Below are 17,476 nucleotides of genomic sequence, written 5' to 3'. Positions count from 1 at the left end.
AGTGACGTAGGGGGAGGACTCGTCACCAATTCAAAAACAAGACTTCCGGAATATTCAGCGCGAGTCTTAAAACATAAAATATAGCTATATGCGGTGGAATCTTTGTAAAATATGCTCAGTAGAAGTCATTTGAAGCCATTTTACAAATTATGGACACAACTTGTCCGGAGACGTCGGTTGTCCTTTAAAGCATTGACAACCAAAAAGCAGTTAGTGGAAATACAGTGTCAAAAACCGTTCAAGCAGGGGTGTCAAACTCCGGTCCTCGAGGGCTGTTGTCCTACATGTTTTCCAAGTCTCCCTGTTGCATCACACCTGTTGCAACACAGCCTTAGGTGCGCTGCAACAGGGAGACTTGGAAAACATGTAGGACTTGGGCCCTCGAGGACCGGAGTTTGAGACCCCAGGGACTCAAAAGCATACTGTAAACTCATGACATTCACGTCCCCGTGACTGTCTCACAAAGTTTCCCTTCATTGCTGTCTTCCATCTGTTTTTTCTTCAACCTAACAAACTTCCAGACATCCGTCTTCAAGCTTGTTGGCGCTTCACTTCCGGCGTGTTATTTTAATATTCGACTCTCATGTGGTGATGAATATCTTACGCGACGTGATTATTCGCATTAACCCTCATATTATGTTGAAAAAAAAATTCACGTTGATTATGTTGTGGGTCATTTTTACCCCGTATGTAAAAAGCCACACAAAACAAACAATAGGTGACATCAGCAACAACTGTTTATGAGATGTTCGAAACATACTTGAAAAGAGAGACAACATTGAACTGTTTTGAAGGTGTCAATACGGGTAAAATTGATTCTTGTTTTTTTTTTTTTGATTGATCGATTTCTGGTTTTATAAATATATATGGGGCAATGAAAAGGAGATTGAATCTGATTAATTTTCTGTTTCTGTGTGAGTTTCTGTGTGTGTGTGTTTGTTTGTATGACCAGTCTTGTGAGGACCACTAACATTTTATACCATAGTGAGGACATTTTGGGCAAGTGAGGACCTTTTGGCTGGTCCTCACAAGTTTTTCATTCTAAAGGCGGTCTATATATGCATCTGTTAAAGTTTCAGGAAGATCCTCACAAATTCACCCAAAATGATTTTTGGTGTGTATTTTCCTTTCACTTGGATACACACACTTTTTACTCACTGTGTGTGTTTATGTGTGTGTGCGGGGCTCATGAGAAGAAAAAGTTCATACCACAAGAAGTAAAACAATATTTTAACCAAATTCACCACAGGGGTGAGGACTTTGAATGTACCCATTCAGAAACCTCACTCCTGCTGTTATTTCAGTTTCAAGTTCACTTTTTATTTCTTTGTTTTTAAAGAAGTTGAAGTGGGAAATGGGGTGACATTTGGTGTTCAAATGTAATACTAGTTCTTCTCTGAACTTATCAGCAACAGTGGCCCTCACTCCTTATCTGGAGTTTTCCGGACCTCACAAAACCTTTGAAACAGGAATGTGTGTGTGTGTGTGTGTGTTGGGTATGTATGAGACTGAGTTTGTGACTGTGCTGCATGCGTGTGGTGCTTTTGTGTGAGTGTGTTGCTTACGTGTGCGCCTGTGAGGCCGAATCTAGGTGTGGAAATTTGAATATGTGTGTGTGTGTGTGTGTGTTTTGAGACGATGTGTCCATGTCCAGTGTGTGAGACTGTGTGACATTGTTAGTTTGTGCAATTTGCGCATGTGACTGTTTGTTTGTTTGTGTGCGCACGCGGCGCATGATGTCAAAGATGTTGTCCTAGTTTGCCTCCATGGCCATCGCTTTACTGTTGGCCCCTTCGCAAGGCGCTGAAATTGGCCTCATGTGATGGTGTGGATCACTTTGATGGTGAAAACCCGCAAAAGTGTTTTCGCAGAAGCGTGAGAGAAACTAGTGGGACGTTGATGTAAAGTGCTGGAACACAAGCTAGCAGCGGGTGGCATTTGGTTTCTTTTGAGTTTATCGTGGTTTACTTTGACCACAATTGGTAGAATCTTGGCGGGTTAACTTTGCTTGAAAGCTCAATAAATCCTTATTGTGGAAACCCAGCGTTAGTGTCCATCATCCATCGCGTGTCTCTGTAGCATCGAACCCTTGATTGGAGTATGTTGAGTTGCAGGCGTCAATCAGCAAGTTGCTTCTTTGCGCTTAATTGCGTGCGTTTGTGTGTGACAGATGCAGTGACGACGTTGAAAATGAAGATCCACAAAAAGGACAAGCAACAGCAGGTTGGTTACCCATGCATGCATTGTGTCGATCCACTTTCCTCCTTCAAAGCAATCGAAATGCTGCTCATTGATTCAATGTTTCGGTGCAGTCCTATTTGGGAGACTTAAATCTGAGAATTTGGACATATTTACATTAGGAATATTTAAAAACAGTAGCTTTAAACTAGCTACCTAATTCGCTATCGATACAGTTATGAAAAAAAAATCTCTTTCTATGTATCTGTGTGTGTGTGTTATTTGTATTTATTTATTTTACAACTGTATCAATAGCAAGCTAGTTAATTAATTTATAGTAATAGTTTTTAAATATTCCTATTCCATATACAGTATGTCCAAACTCTCAGATTTAAAGGACGACACCATTTTTTTGTTTCCTAACTGACATCAGAAAAACGTTTTATAGCATCTAAAATACCCAAAACACGCAGGATGATATTTTTAGTCAGATGCAAAACACCAATAAAAATTACTCAGTGTCTTAAAACTGCCACAAAATGAGCTCGGAACTGGGCAGATTCAGAAAGTCCCGCCCCCTTGTTCGTTACGTCATCACTATTGGTCACACACTGCCTTGCTCCAGAGTCAAAACAATGGCTTCCGAGAGTTCAGATTGGGAGAAGATGCTTTCTTGTTACTCATCCAGTTATGAATGTGATTCAAATAGTACTGAAAAGGAAAGCATAAATGTTTGCAACCCATTAAAGAAGTCCTCCCGTATCAATTTGAGGCGTCTGGACTGCAATGTAGCACCCAGAAAATGCACAAGATGGCGCACAAGCTCCGTTGAAAATGGGCTGACCTTCTTTATGCGTGTTACCGCGATTGGCTGCAACACACACCGATTCACCATTGCGTTATTTAAGTAGTTTTCCTTCTAATTTCGCCATCAACACGGTGTTTTCAGATGAAAAAAAAGTACCCAAAATGCATTGTGTATGAGGGGCGTTCCCTCCGTGATGTCACTTAGGGCATCGTCATCAACTCGAAAACAAGACTTCATGAATATTCAGCGTGAGTCTTAAAAGGTAAAATCTAGCTAAAATATGCGTGGAATCTTTGTCAAAAGCGCCCAGTAGAAGTCATTTGAAGTGATTTTACAAATTATGGACGCAACTTGTCCGGATCTGTCGGTTGTCCTTTAAGTCTCGCCAAAAAAGGGCTTCACTTAGAGATTATTTTAATAATTAAATAATAAATAAGATACAGTAAAGTCTCGTTATATCGATATTCAAGGGAGTCCGAAAAAATATCGATATAACCGGGACTATCGATATATTCGACCCTGTTTGCATGTAATTTTCTCAGCGCATGCATAGAAATAGTATCGATATAACCGGGACTATCGATATATCCAATATCGATATAACGAGACTTTACTGTATATTATTTATTATGTATATATATATATATATATATATATTGGAAGAAATATATAATTTAATAATAATAATAATAATAGGTATTTCTTCTTTTTTTTTTTTTTTGACACCCTAACTCAGAAGTACTCGAACGTTGCACCGTGAATGGCAACGTTGCCCATGGAACGTCGATAGCTTCACATGTATGCGAATTACATTCTGGTTGTCGCAGTGCAGAAACTGCAGAGCCACGCACTTTAGTTTTGTCAGAGATGCGCTCTTTGGACGTGTTTGTGCATGCGTGTGTGTGTGTGTGTGTGTGTGTGTGTGTGTGTGTGTGTGTGTGTGTGTGTTATTGATTCATCGGCCGTGCGACTGCAAGCGGCAGCTGTGCTCTCTGGGCTTTCCTGGACTGGCAGACGCTACTATACTGCAGCATGTTGCCATGTGGCGTGTGATTTGCATTGTGTTAGTGTGTGTGTGTGTGTGTGCGTGTATATAAGCTGGGACTTCATCCATGGAGGTTCAGCGAGCTGTGATACGGATTGTATGTGTTTGGCATAAGTGCAGGTGTTGGAGTGTTGTGTGAAAGTGTGAGCACGTACGTACATGTGTTTCTGTTTAACGAGCCTACGTCAGTGTAGCAGCTAATTTTAGCCAATGTTAATAATAACTTGAGATTTATATAGCCGCTTTTCAATTTCTTAAACATGTATTTCTTTATATAGCAGTATTCGTATCATTCAATGACATAAATATCTTCAATGTCATCGAAAATACATTCATCATGATATTGAGGAATATAACAGCAAAGGCAGTTTGGCGTTTAGTTCTTCTTCTTCTTTTCGAATCAATGTCCTCCATCTCTCCCGGTTTTGTGCATCCTCTTCTCTCACACCAGCTACCTTCATGGCCTCTTGGACCACATCCATAGACCTCCTCTTGGGTCTTCCTCTTGGTCTCCTGCCTGGCAGTTCAAGACTCGGCATCCTTCTCCCGATATCGTCACTCTGTCCTCTGGACATGTCCAAACCATCTCAGTCTGACTTTCTCTCTAAAGCCTCTAATATGAGTTGTCCCTCTAATGTACTCATTCCTGATCCTATCCAAGCTGGTCACTCCCAAAGAAAACCTCAACACCTTCAGCTCTGCTTCCTGTCTTTTCTTCAGTGGCACCGTCTCCAGTCCAAACATCATGGCTGCTCTCACCACTGTTTGATACACTTTTCTTTTCATCCTAGCTGAAACCCTTCTATCGCACATCACACCTGACATTTTTCTCCAGCCACTCCAGCCTGCCTGGACACGCTTCTTCACCTCTTTTCCACACTCTCCATTGCTCTGGACAGTTGACCCCAAGTACTTAAAATCCTCCACCTTCTTTATCTCTTCTCCCTGTAGCATCACTCTTGCACTTGGATCCCTAGTATGGCGTCTAGTTAAAAAAAAAACACGTTAATGTTCGTGGATACTGTGTAGTTTTTAAATGATACCAGCTCCCACATAGTGAAATACTCACAAAACACAATAGAGACAGATTAAAAACTGAAACACAAAACTGGGCGAGGACACAAAACTCTTGTCTACGTGAATGTAAAACAATAATGAAAGAAAAGACAAAGCTGGAAGAATTTCCAATGTGAATGATGCAACACAAACAGATCAGTCATCAGGACACGATATCCAGGGGGGGCAAAAAAGGCTGTTGTCATAGAGACCATGTGTTTACATCTGCCTTTCCACGCTACATTGCTGCGAAGAGACAGTTTCCATGGCAACAGCCTGGATGCCCCTCCTTGTCCTGTGTGTGTGTGTTAGCGTGTGTGTGTTTGTGCACGCGTGTGCGCACTTGTCCTTGCGTGCGCCTGCGTGCATGTGTGTGTGTGTGCGTGTTTGTGTATCTGACATTGATTGAAATGTCATCTTAGTTAATTTTTTGTTTTTTTCCACCAAAACACACAGTCCAAAACATAAAAAGAAAGGTACATGGCAAAAAAGGCTAAAGGTGTGCTATTGAGCCATTGCCATGGAAACAAAGACAGTAAAGTTCCCTTGGATGTTCTGGTCAGACGTTAACATAACACGTATCAAAAAATTATCATGCCGAAAAGGAGGCTTCTTCTTTTACTTTTGGCTTTATATATATATATTTTTTTTCTCACTGCACTAAGTAATGAAAGACAAAAACAGCTCTGTCATAAAAACAACAAAAAATACTAAAACAAGATCCTCGCCGCCCAATTCCCCTCACAACACAAGTTTAAAGGGCAACCGACACCATTTTTTTGTTTTCTAACTGACATCAGAAAAACATTTCATAGCATCTAAAATAGCCAAAACACGCAGGCTGATATTTTTAGTCAAATGCAAAACACCAATAAAAATGACTTCAAGTGTCTTCAAAATGACCTCAAAAAGTTTCAGTTTGAGAAGGTCCCGCCCCCTTGTTCGGGACGTCACGCCAGGACGTCTTGCCTTGCTCCAGAATCAAAACAATGGCTTCAGATTCGAAGAAGATGCTTTCTTGTTAGTCATCCAGTTATGAATATGATTCAAATAGTTGTGAAGAGGAAAGCATAAATGTTTGCAATCCATTAAAGAAGTCCTTCCATATCAATTTGAGCTGTCTGGACTCCAATTTAGCGCCCAGAAAATGCACAAGATGGCGCACAAGCTCCGTTGGAAATGGGCTTATTTGTCCGCTGGGAATTTGTGTCAACTTACACCTTTTTTATGCGTGTGACCGCAATTGGTTGCGACACACGATTCACCATCGCATTATTTGTGTAGTTTTCCTTCTAATTTGGATTGTATTGGATTGGATATGCCTTTATTAGTCTCACAGTGGAGAAATTTACATTTCACAGCAGCAAAGTGATGAAAGGAATGAAAGTAGAAAAACAAAATTTCGTAATCAACACGTTTTTTCAGACGAAAAAAAGTACCCAAAATGCATTGTGTGTCGCTTTCACGGTCAGGGGCGTTCCCACCGTGCCGTCACCTAGGGCATCGTCATCAACTCGAAACAAGACTTCCTGAATATTCAGCGCAAAAATAAAATATAGCGATATGCGGTGGAATCTTTGTAAAATGCGCTCAGTAGAAGTCATTTTACAAATTATGGACGCAACTTGTCCGGAGGTGTTGGTTGTCCTTTGACTTCAAGTAGCATCGGTTGAATGGAGCTGTCAATCATCTGAGATACCTCATGGACTCGAAACGTAATGACCGCGTCACATTATAGACCGTGTGGAACTCAAAATCAATTTGGACAAAGCGCGACCTATAAACTCCAATAGCCGAATAGCTGCAACACGAGTGATGAATGAAAGACCACATTTTAGGCCTGTAACCACGACGACCATGACACGTGAAATCATTTTGTTGTTGTTGATCTTCAGATGTCGGGTGGCCTCCTGAAACACACGTCGCCGTCTTCGGGTTCATCGGCTGCGTCGCCGGAGCGGAACAGCGACGTGCAGACATCGCTGTCTGCCATTCCCAGGGGCCACCTCCTGGTCGGCTCCAAAGACCAGCTCCGACTTCTGGCCCCCGTGGGCGCCATGTCCAATCACTGCAAGGCCCCCCCAGCGCTGGTGGTGGCGGCGGCTCCACGGCCCCCCTCCTCCCTAAGTGAAGAGGACGAAGGTGGCGGCGGCTGTGGCGGCAGGGTGAGGAAGAAACGTAAGAAGAAGGACAAACGAGAGCGCCAGGAGGGCAGAGACCAGGCCTCGCTGAAGAAGCGCAAGCGGGTCAAGGAAGCGCCTGTTGTCACCAGCGTATTTCCAAATAAGGTCACTATCCTTTGATTGCATCTTCACTTTTAGCTCTTCAAATTATTTGTTTTTCTAGTCATGATTCATTTTAATGTCATTTTAATTGTTTTTTTTTTTGCCTCTTTCCCTTTGACTGTTTAAAGGACAACCGACATCCCTTTTTTGTTTCCTAATTGACATCAGAAAAACTTTTTATAGCATCTAAAAGACCCAAAACACGCAGTATGATATTTTTCGTCAAATGCAAAACACCAATAAAAATGACTTAAAGTGTCCAAAATCTGCCAAAAAAATGAGCCCGGAAGTGGCCAGTTTCAGAAGGTCGCGCCCCCTTGTTCGTGGTGTCACGCCAAGACGCCTTGCCTTGCTCGAGAATCAAAACAATGGATTCAGATTTGGAGAAGTTGCTTTCTTGTCATTGTCAAATTGTGTACTTTCATCCTAAAATCCTCTTCATGATTTTGTTTCGAATTTTAGTTTTCATCATTTTGTCAGCTTTCATAAACAAGTGCTCTTTCTCAAACAGAAGATGGAGCGCAGAAGCAAGGGGAGGGTAAATGCAGCCGCAGACGCTCAAGCTGAGTTCAAGAAGGCCACCAGGCGGAAAAACACATGTGCCCCCAACACCCCCGTTCCCGTTCCTTCCGAGGTGCCTGTTAAGGTGCCCGGAAAACGAGGGAGGAAACCCAAGATCAAAATCCTGCCTCCTATTCCACCTCATCAAGGTGTGTGTTTGTGTGTGTGTGTGTGCTAGTGTATATGTGGAAAAATAAAAAAACAAAAGATTACAATGTGTAAGTAAAAAACTCCCACTTGAAATATAGTCAGAAAAGAATTATTCGAAATGAAAGGATAACCGACGCCTCTGGACAAGTTGTGTCCATAATTTGTAAAATCACATCAAATGACTTCTACTGAGTGTATTTTACAATGATTCCACAGCATATAGCGATATTTTACCTTTTAAGACTCACGCTGAATATTCAGGAAGTCTTGTTTTCGAGTTGATGATGATGCCTGACGTGACGTCACGGAAGGAACGCCCCTGACCGAGAAAGCGACGCACAATGCATTTTGGGTACTTTGTTTGGTCTGAAAACTTCGTGTTGATTGTGTTCCCCACAATGGGGAAATTTGCAATCTTCTCCGAATCTGAAGCCATTGTTTTGATTCACGACCTTCTGAAGACTGAAACTTTCTGAGGTCATTTTGAAGTAGTTTTGGGACACTTGAAGTCATTTTTATTGGTGTTTTTCATTTGACTAAAAATATCAGCCTGCGTGTTTTGGGTATGTTAGATGCTATAATACGTTTTCCGGATGTCAGTTAGGAAGCAAAAAAATGGTGTCGGTTGTCCTTTAAATAGTAAAAAAAAATGACTGAAAAAAAATACAAATAGGAAATATATGACTAAAAATTAAACAAAAAATCCACTGCAGAAATGTCATTAAAGAACTACAAAAATACTCTACAGTACATTGGAAAAAAAACTGAACTGAAAAAAAATGAACTGAATAATTTGGCGTAGGATTGTCAGCAACACAAAAAAGAAACAGATTTAAATCCATTGCCATGACAACAACATCAACGTTATATACCATAATAGGAATTTGTTCCAAAATTGTGTTATGTCACTGCTTTTCTGTCCTACAGCCACACCACCTCCTGCCTCAGCCTTGCCTGTTAGGCCACAAGCCTCGCTCCCCAAGAACCACAACCAAGCTGCCCTCAAGCACACCCTGAACTCATTGCCCAAGCAAAGGGGCCGCAAACCCAGGTCAGGCCAATGAAATGAAAAAAAAAAAAAAAAAAAAAACGCCGGTGGAGGACAATAGGAAGTTGACCGTTCTTCCTTTTCCCCCAGAGACCCTGGCGGCTCCCCGGTGGAGAGGAAGAAAAAGGCCAAGAGGAGAACGCAGACAATGGCGCTCCCCGAGGGGGCGGAGAGCGACGATACCACTTCATTGTCCGTCAACACGGGTGGAGAGGACAGCCAGGACCCCCTGGACAACACGGTGAGCCTGGTTCCTGGCTCTTCAGTCATGGAATGGAAACATTTAAATCCCCCCCCCCCCCCAAAAAAAAAAAAATTAACGGTGATTTAGTTGGGTTGTTAAAGTCCGTGGTAAAAAAAATCAGATCCAGATAACTCAATGAAAGAGAATAAGAAGTTATATTTAAAAGTTTCATGCTGTTGTATGCTTAGTCAACACTTGTGACTCAATACACAATTGAAGCACGGGCAACCTGGGGTCAATCAGGTCAACAGACACAGCAAGTGAAACGGTCAGCTTCACAGGAGTCATTTAGGACTTCAAACTCCTTATCACAGGAAGAGGTCATTCGCCAGGATACAAACTTATCAGTTCATGGAAAACACAATGTTTAATTGCTCACAGCTGTTGGTGCTCAGAACGCCCAGAGGCGTGGTATTATAATTAAGAAACCTATGTTTTACTAATGTATCACTTTAATTTGCATGTACTCTCAATAAATAGCTTGGCAGAGGGCCGCACGATTCAGACGTATGTCATGGGTCACTGCGTTTCCAGCCGGCAGTAGGGACAATCTTTCTGGTTCTGAGTCTCTGTCCACAATGTCTGACTGTCATATCTCTGACACTCCAGACACATATAATTTAAGAATTAACGTTTTTTTTTCTGATGAAAGAAGAAAGTCTAAGGTTTCTTACGCTGCATTGTAGTCCTAAAACTCAATATTGTGTGGGTCCTGCAATTTGAGTGAAACTGGCAAAAACCCTGATACTAGAGTGGACACATTTTTGCCCCTCGTCTGGCAGTCAATGAGTTAAAAAAATAAATAAAAATCAGATGGTTGGAATTCTCACCTTTTCCGGTTTCATTTAAGACAACAAAAATCTGAGAATTTTGATGTCAACAAAATTGAGAATTGCCTGTAGTTTTTGATATTCTGTATTTTAGTTTCAAATAGTGATGGTCATTTTTTTCATTTCATCAAAAATATTGATATCTCAAAAACTCGAACCAATTTGGACGACTAAAAATTACCCAGAATGATCCATTCAAATATCTTTGCCACTCAAAATTATTTCTTTAGGCCAATGTTATCGATAAGCCATCACATGTGCAGTATATGTACGCAAATGCCTTCAAGTCTGAAATGAATACCATTTATATCTCTTGCCTTTAGAAGCGACGCTCGGGCCGTCAAGTGAAACGCAGGAAGTACAACGAGGATTTAGACCTAAAGGTGGTGGACGACGACGGGGAAACCATCGCTGTTCTTGGAGCCGGACGCATCGCAGCCCTCAATGCTACGGCGCTGGCCTGGCAAGCCGAGGTACGGCAAAGGAAACCTCTTTGCTCGAGATTTGAATTAAAAAACAAAATAACAGTGTGTGTGTGTGTGTGTGCATGTCCCACCCATACACAACCTTTGTGGAGATAAAGTGGATTGGTAAATGGATGGATGGAAGGTCATTTTAAGGAAAATTGATCCTTTTGGATTATATATACAGTGATACCTCGGCTTATGAACTTTTCGGTCTACGAACGTTACATTGATGAAAATTTACCTTGGCATACAAACTATTTTTGGGATACACACCCAGCTGCCACAATGTGTCACAATGTGTCGTTCGCAGACGAGCCCGTTCTCCTAACAAGAAAATGGCAGCCGAAATCCACATTTTCTTCAAGACCACAAAAAATGGAGAACATTTTCTCACGGAATAAACATTCCGCGTGTACGTTTTGGGGTATAAAAACAAATGAGATTTAGAGAAAAAAAATTACAGAATGCAAGACTTACATCCAAGCCAAACTAAACTGATGTATTCTCCACAGGAGCCACCTGAGGACGAGGCCAACATCATCGAGAAAATCCTGTCTGTGCGACCACTCAAGAAAGAGGTAAGTTGCATTTAGTTTGATGTCTTTTTCTTCTTCTTCTATTTGTTCTTGTTCGTTTTCTTTTTCTTCTTTTCTTCTTCTTTTTCTTGTTCTTTTTCTTGTTCTTGTTCTTCTTCTTGTTCTTCTTCTTGTTCTTGTTCTTCTTCTTCTTCTTCTTCTTCTTCTTCTTCTTCTTCTTCTTCTTCTTCTTCTTCTTCTCCTCCTCATTATTATCATCACTATTGAACTTGGGTCTCCTCTGCAGACATCGTCTTCATCAGAGGAGCAAGCCGAGGAAAAGGAAGAGTTTTACGTGAAGTACCGAAACTTGTGAGTCAAATTTGTAGATAAAATGTGTTTGTTTGTGTGTGTTTTCAGTCGTTCATTGCCAGGTTGGTTCTTTTGTGTGTCCCAGTTCTTATCTGCACTGCAAATGGGCCACGCTTGGAGAACTGGAAAAAGATCCCAGAATTCACCAGAAGATCAAGCGCTTCAGGACCAAGCGGGCGCAGATGAAACACCTCTTCAGCGAGGTAACACTCACTGCATCTGTCTTGAGTCATTTTGAAAACTCAGCCACTGAAGACGCTTTGACTTGACAGTATCTTTTTGGTAGACATGTCGATCACGCGTTGAGCTGCAAAAACGTCACAAGAGACACAGGAAGTCTACCAATTTGGTTACATTGAACCAATAATATTAATTTCATTTTGGCTTTTTCCGCTGATTGATAGATCATAAAGGAGACTTGATAATCTTGTGCTTTCTATTTTTTGTTGTTGTAATGCACACCCTGAAGCCAAATTGACTCCCAAAAAAACCTTACAAGGTGATCTTGTTTTAAAGGACAACCGACGCCTAAGGAAGTCTTGTTTTTGAGTTGGTGACCGAGAAAGCAACACACAATGCATTTTGGGTACTTTTTTTCATCTGAAAACACCGTGTTGATCGGGAAATTACAAGGAAAACTACATAACGCGATGGTGAATCGTTGTGTGTTGCAGCCAATGGCGGTAACACGCGTAATGAAGCTGGAAGTTGACACAAATTTCCAGTGGACAAATCAGCCCATTTCCAACGGAGCTCGTGCGCCATCTTGTGCATTTTCTGGGCGCTACATTGGAGTCCAGATTGCTTGAATTGATACCTTCTTTCATCGATTACAAACATTTATGCTTTCCTCTTCAGAACTATTTGAATCATATTCATAATTGGATGAGTAACAAGAAAGGATCTTCTCTGAATCTGAACTCTCTGAAGCCATTGTTTTGATTCTGGAGCAGGGCAGTTTGTAGGTGGGCCAATTCTAATGTGACATCATGAACAAGGGGGCGGGACTTTCTGAATCTCCCCAGTTCCGAGCTCATTTTGTGGCAGTTTTGGGACAAATGAAGTCATTTTTTATTGGTGTTTTGCATTTGACTAAAAATATCAGCCTGTGTGTTTTGGGTATTTTAAATGCTGTAAAACATTTTTCTGATGTCAGTTGGGAAACAAAAAAATGGTGTCGGTTGTCCTTTAAATTGGCCACGTTATGGTGTTTTGAGGTATCCTTTGAGACAACCATCTCCCTTTTCTTTATTTCATCATTTTCCCTTTGAGCCATTAATTTGCTCTTCTTATTATTTGTTTTTACCCTGCGACAGCCTGATGAAGATTTATTTAATCCCGACTACGTGGAAGTGGACAGGGTGTTGGAGGTGGCTGTTACAACAGACACAGAGACTGGAGAGGTTGGTGACGCAACGAAAGAGATCCGCCCGCCCGCCCGCACACATGCATGCATGCGCATATGTGGCATTTGTTTGTGTGTTTGTATCAGGAGGTGACGCACTACCTGGTGAAATGGTGCAGTTTGTCCTACGAGGAGTCCACGTGGGAGCTCCAGGAGGACTTGGACCCGGAGAAAATCAAAGAGTTTGAAGAGATTCAAAAGCTGCCGCCAGATCTGCGACATGTGGTGAGGCCATCTTCTACGTAGTGGGGGCAAATTGACCAAAAAGGTTTTGAGGCAAAGTGAAATATTTTTTGGTACCAAAATACACATTTTTTATGGTCAAAATGTCTTATTTCTTAAGATTGCACTTGACCTGTTTTGTCATCGAGACGGTCTGTGTGTGTGTCCTTAGGAATTGTACATTGGTGATGTTGATCATTGCACAATATTTATTTATTGATTGATTGATTTATTTAATAATAATACATTTCATTTATAAGCGCCTTTCAAAACTCAAGGACACTTATTTATTTATTTATTTAACTATTTCACTATTCAGTTATGTATTCATATATTTCAGTATGTGTTTATTTACCTATTTATTCATTCATTTATTAATTTTATTCATACATATTTTGTATTTATTTAATGTCTGGTAAATATTCTGAAAATATAGTTCATTTCAATTAAACTTTCAACAATAGATTTTCTGCAAGCAACTGCGGTCTTTTAATTGAATTTATTTGTAATAATAATAATACATTACATTTTAAGCACCTTTCAAAGCTCTCAAGGACAATTTACAGTCACAGACAAGCATAGGTTCTATAATAAATAAAATACAATCACAAATAGAATGCAATAAATAAAACACAATTATAAATAGAAATAAATATAAAAATAAAATACAATTCTAAATAGAAACAAGAGAGAGAAACTGAAACTGATTTTCTTGATCAAGTGCATTTGTTTGGTGGCAATGATATCCCATATTTTGCCGTTAAATGCCATGAGATAGAATAAATAACTTCAATTCAAAGTCAGCTTTATTGTCAAATATGCTAATATGCATGACATACAGCACAGTTGAAATTAATGTCCTCTCGCATGCAAGGCACTTATAACGTGGCTAAAAAGACATACAATTGACAACAGACAATACATGTAATTTCTGAATGTAAAGTGAGGTAGTGTCATCTGGAAAGTGAGGTAGTGATGTATATAAAGTGACGTAATGTAGTAATGCAAAAACAAACAAGAAAGGGTTGAAGTGACGTCTTGCAGAAAAAAATGAGAAAGAACAAAAAATAGAGTTCAGGATGATAGTACAGCATGTAGCGTGTACTCAGAGTTCGGTGAGTGTGGCAGTGGGAAGGGGCAGGGTGGGCAGGGCTGGGAGGGAGTTGAGTCTCCGGACTGCCTGGTGGCAGAAACTGTCCTTGCGCCTGCTGGTCTTGGCTCCGCAGTCTCCTACCAATTGGCCTTACAATGGAGGAATTCACAATTCTCAGCAGCAAAGTTATGAGAGAAAGAGTAAAGGAAAAGAAGAAGTAGAAGCGCACTATCTAGCGTCAATGTAGTGCATTTTGTCTTTTTTTTTGTCTTTGTGCTCAGGAGCGTCCTCTCCCTGACAAGTGGCAGAAGTTGGAGCGTTCGCGAGATTACCGCAATGGAAACCAGCTGAGAGAATACCAGCTGGAGGGCATGAATTGGTTACTCTTCAACTGGTACAACAGGTGACCGCGCATTCACAAACACACAAGCACTGTTACACATTAAAGGACAACCGACATCACATTTTTGCTTCCTAACTGACATCAGAAAAACGTTTTATAGCATCTAAGATACCAACACACGCAGTATGATATTTGTAGTCAAATGCAAAACACCAATAAAAATGACTTAAAGTGTCCAAAATCTGCAATAAATTGAGCTGCGAATTGGCCATTTTCAGAAAGTCCCGCCCCCAGTTCGTGACATCACGCCAAGACGTCTTGCATTCCTGGAGAATCAAAACAATGGCTTCAGATTCGGAGAATATGCTTTCTTGTTACACATCCAGTTATGAAAATGATTCAAATAGTTCTGAAGAGGAAAGCATACATATTTGCAATCGATTAAAGAAGTCCTTCCGTGCCATTTTGAGGCAACATTGGGGGGAAATGGATCACCAAAAAAGAGGCAGAAAATGGCGACCAACCTCCTGTGAGGAATGAATCAGCCCGTTTCCACAGGCTGATAAATTCCTTATATGGAGCTTTGTCGCCCTCTTCTGGCTCTTTTTGTTGCAACACGAGGTTTTCAGACCAAACAAGCATTGACGTGATGGAAGGACTGCTACAATGTGTCCTTTTTTTCCGGTCAGGGGTGTTCCTTCAGTGACGTCACATACGGACTCGTCACCAACTCAAAAACAAGACTTCCGGAATATTCAGCGCGAGTCTTAAAACGTAAAATGTAGCTATATGCGGTGGAATATTATTAAAATACACTCAGTAGAAGTCATTTGAAGCCATTTTACAAATTATGGACACAACTTGTCCGGAGACGTCGGTTGTCCTTTAACACCAATTACGCCCCTCCACACACACACACACACACACACACACACACACACACACACACACACACACACACACACACACACACACACACACACAAAGCTTGTAGATGTTTGCTGAGGACCAGTTCTTCCTTCCCGCGGCAGGAAGAACTGCATCCTGGCGGACGAGATGGGCCTGGGCAAAACCATCCAGTCCATCACCTTCCTGTACGAGATGTTCAGCATGGGAATCCGAGGGCCCTTCTTGATCATCGCTCCCCTTTCCACCATCACCAATTGGGAGAGGGAGTTCCGCACGTGGACGCGCATGAATGTCATCGTGTACCACGGCTCGCAGATCAGCCGCCAGATGATCCTGCAGTATGAGATGTTCTATCGTGATGCGCAGGTCTCGTTCTTCTTCAAACATAATTATCATTGGCCGTGGCCTGCTTGGTTTCACAATTATATGTCAACTCAGCTCATCAGTAAGACACATTAAAGCAGTGGTCCCCAATCTTTTTTGCGCCACGAACCGGTTTAATGTCAGACAGTATTTTCACGGACCGGCAAAATAAAATGATACGACAGGCATAGAAACTGTTTTTTTTTTCAAATTCTTTTAAATATAATAATAAGTGTGAATCCCTTGTGTATTTTTATACAACTTTATTAGCAGAGTCCTGGTAACATTGCGCCAACAGCAACATATGTAACATCGTCTCTGCCCCTTAACGCTCTATGGTCACCATGGTAATGTTGAAACGTGCCTTCAAAATAAAATACACCACAAAACAAGTATAAAGCGCATGAAAAATACAACTCACTACAACTGAATCAGTGCGACCCCTGAGCTTGTTTCTCTGCAACGAGACGGTCCCATCTGGTAATTTTTCATTTTCCAAAATAAAACGATTGGCCCACCCACAAACTGCCTTGCTCCAGAATCAAAACAATGGCTTCAGAGAGTTCAGATTTGGAGAAGATGCTTTCTTGTTACTCATTCAATGTAGCGCCTAGAAAATGCACAAGATGATTCACCATCGTGTTATTGATGTCGTTTTCCTTCTAATTTCACGACCAACACTGTGTTTTCAGATGAAAAAAAAGTACCCAAAATGCATTGTGTGTCGCTTTCTCGGTCAGGGGTGTTCCCTCCGTGATGTCACTTAGGGCATCGTCATCAACTCAAAAACAAGTCTTCCTGAATATTTAGCGTGAGTCTTAAAACGTAAAATATAGCTATATGCGGTGGAATCTTTGTCAAATGCGTTCAGTAGAAGTCATTTGAAGTGATTTTACAAATTATGGACGCAACTTGTCCGGAGACGTCGGTTGTCCTTTAAACACATGCGTTTGTTTTCCCTCCCGGCAGGGCAACACGGCACCCAGTGTGCTCAAGTTCCACGGGCTGATCACCACCTTCGAAATGGTGATGGCCGACTGCCCCGAGCTGAAGAAGCTGCACTGGCGCTGCGTGGTCATCGACGAGGCGCACCGCCTCAAGAACAGGAACTGCAAGCTGCTGGAAGGACTCAAACTCATGAATTTGGTCAGTTAATATTATGGGTCGGACTTCCTCTCCTCTAGTTGTTGTTGGCGTGTCTGAAATAATTGAAAAAAGCTTCACGATATTGGAGGATTTATGAAAAAGTGGAAGGCCTGTAGTTGAGTCTGACTTGCCACTTATGTGTTACTTCCTTCCTGTTGATCCGACATTCTGGTCGCCTGGGTTAGGAGCACAAGGTTCTGCTGACGGGAACGCCATTGCAGAACTCTGTGGAGGAATTGTTCAGTTTGCTCAATTTCCTGGAGCCTCTGCAGTTCCCCTCAGAGAGCGCCTTCCTTGATGAGTTTGGGGACCTGAAAACCGAGGAGCAGGTACAACATTTTCATTCATCCAATCATCAATGGCAGGGAATGTGATGATCGTCTTCGGTTATGGGGAAAAATATAGATATGACTAAAATGCTCACCCATGTGATCCT

General features: G+C 41.5%; 1 protein-coding gene across 1 annotated transcript in view; it reads left to right on the top strand.

Annotated features, from left to right (window-relative positions):
* The window catches only part of chd6 (chromodomain helicase DNA binding protein 6), a 47,065-nt gene that overhangs the window by 3,836 nt on the left and 25,753 nt on the right, over window positions 1-17,476 (top strand). The window contains 15 exon segments of the mRNA XM_089009298.1: window positions 2,171-2,223; window positions 6,983-7,375; window positions 7,884-8,082; window positions 9,011-9,134; window positions 9,222-9,372; window positions 10,529-10,678; window positions 11,185-11,250; window positions 11,495-11,559; window positions 11,645-11,762; window positions 12,876-12,962; window positions 13,052-13,189; window positions 14,561-14,682; window positions 15,654-15,897; window positions 16,864-17,040; window positions 17,226-17,369. Coding sequence (XP_088865424.1) covers window positions 2,191-2,223; window positions 6,983-7,375; window positions 7,884-8,082; window positions 9,011-9,134; window positions 9,222-9,372; window positions 10,529-10,678; window positions 11,185-11,250; window positions 11,495-11,559; window positions 11,645-11,762; window positions 12,876-12,962; window positions 13,052-13,189; window positions 14,561-14,682; window positions 15,654-15,897; window positions 16,864-17,040; window positions 17,226-17,369 — 2,211 coding nt within the window. The 5' untranslated portion in view covers window positions 2,171-2,190.

Source organism: Hippocampus bargibanti, linkage group LG12, assembly GCF_051943395.1.
Source record: "Hippocampus bargibanti isolate YZ-2025 linkage group LG12, ASM5194339v1, whole genome shotgun sequence".
In the NCBI taxonomy this organism is placed as follows: domain Eukaryota; kingdom Metazoa; phylum Chordata; class Actinopteri; order Syngnathiformes; family Syngnathidae; genus Hippocampus; species Hippocampus bargibanti.
Note: the sequence above shows the minus strand (reverse complement) of the source record. Positions and strands in the feature narration are given on the sequence as shown.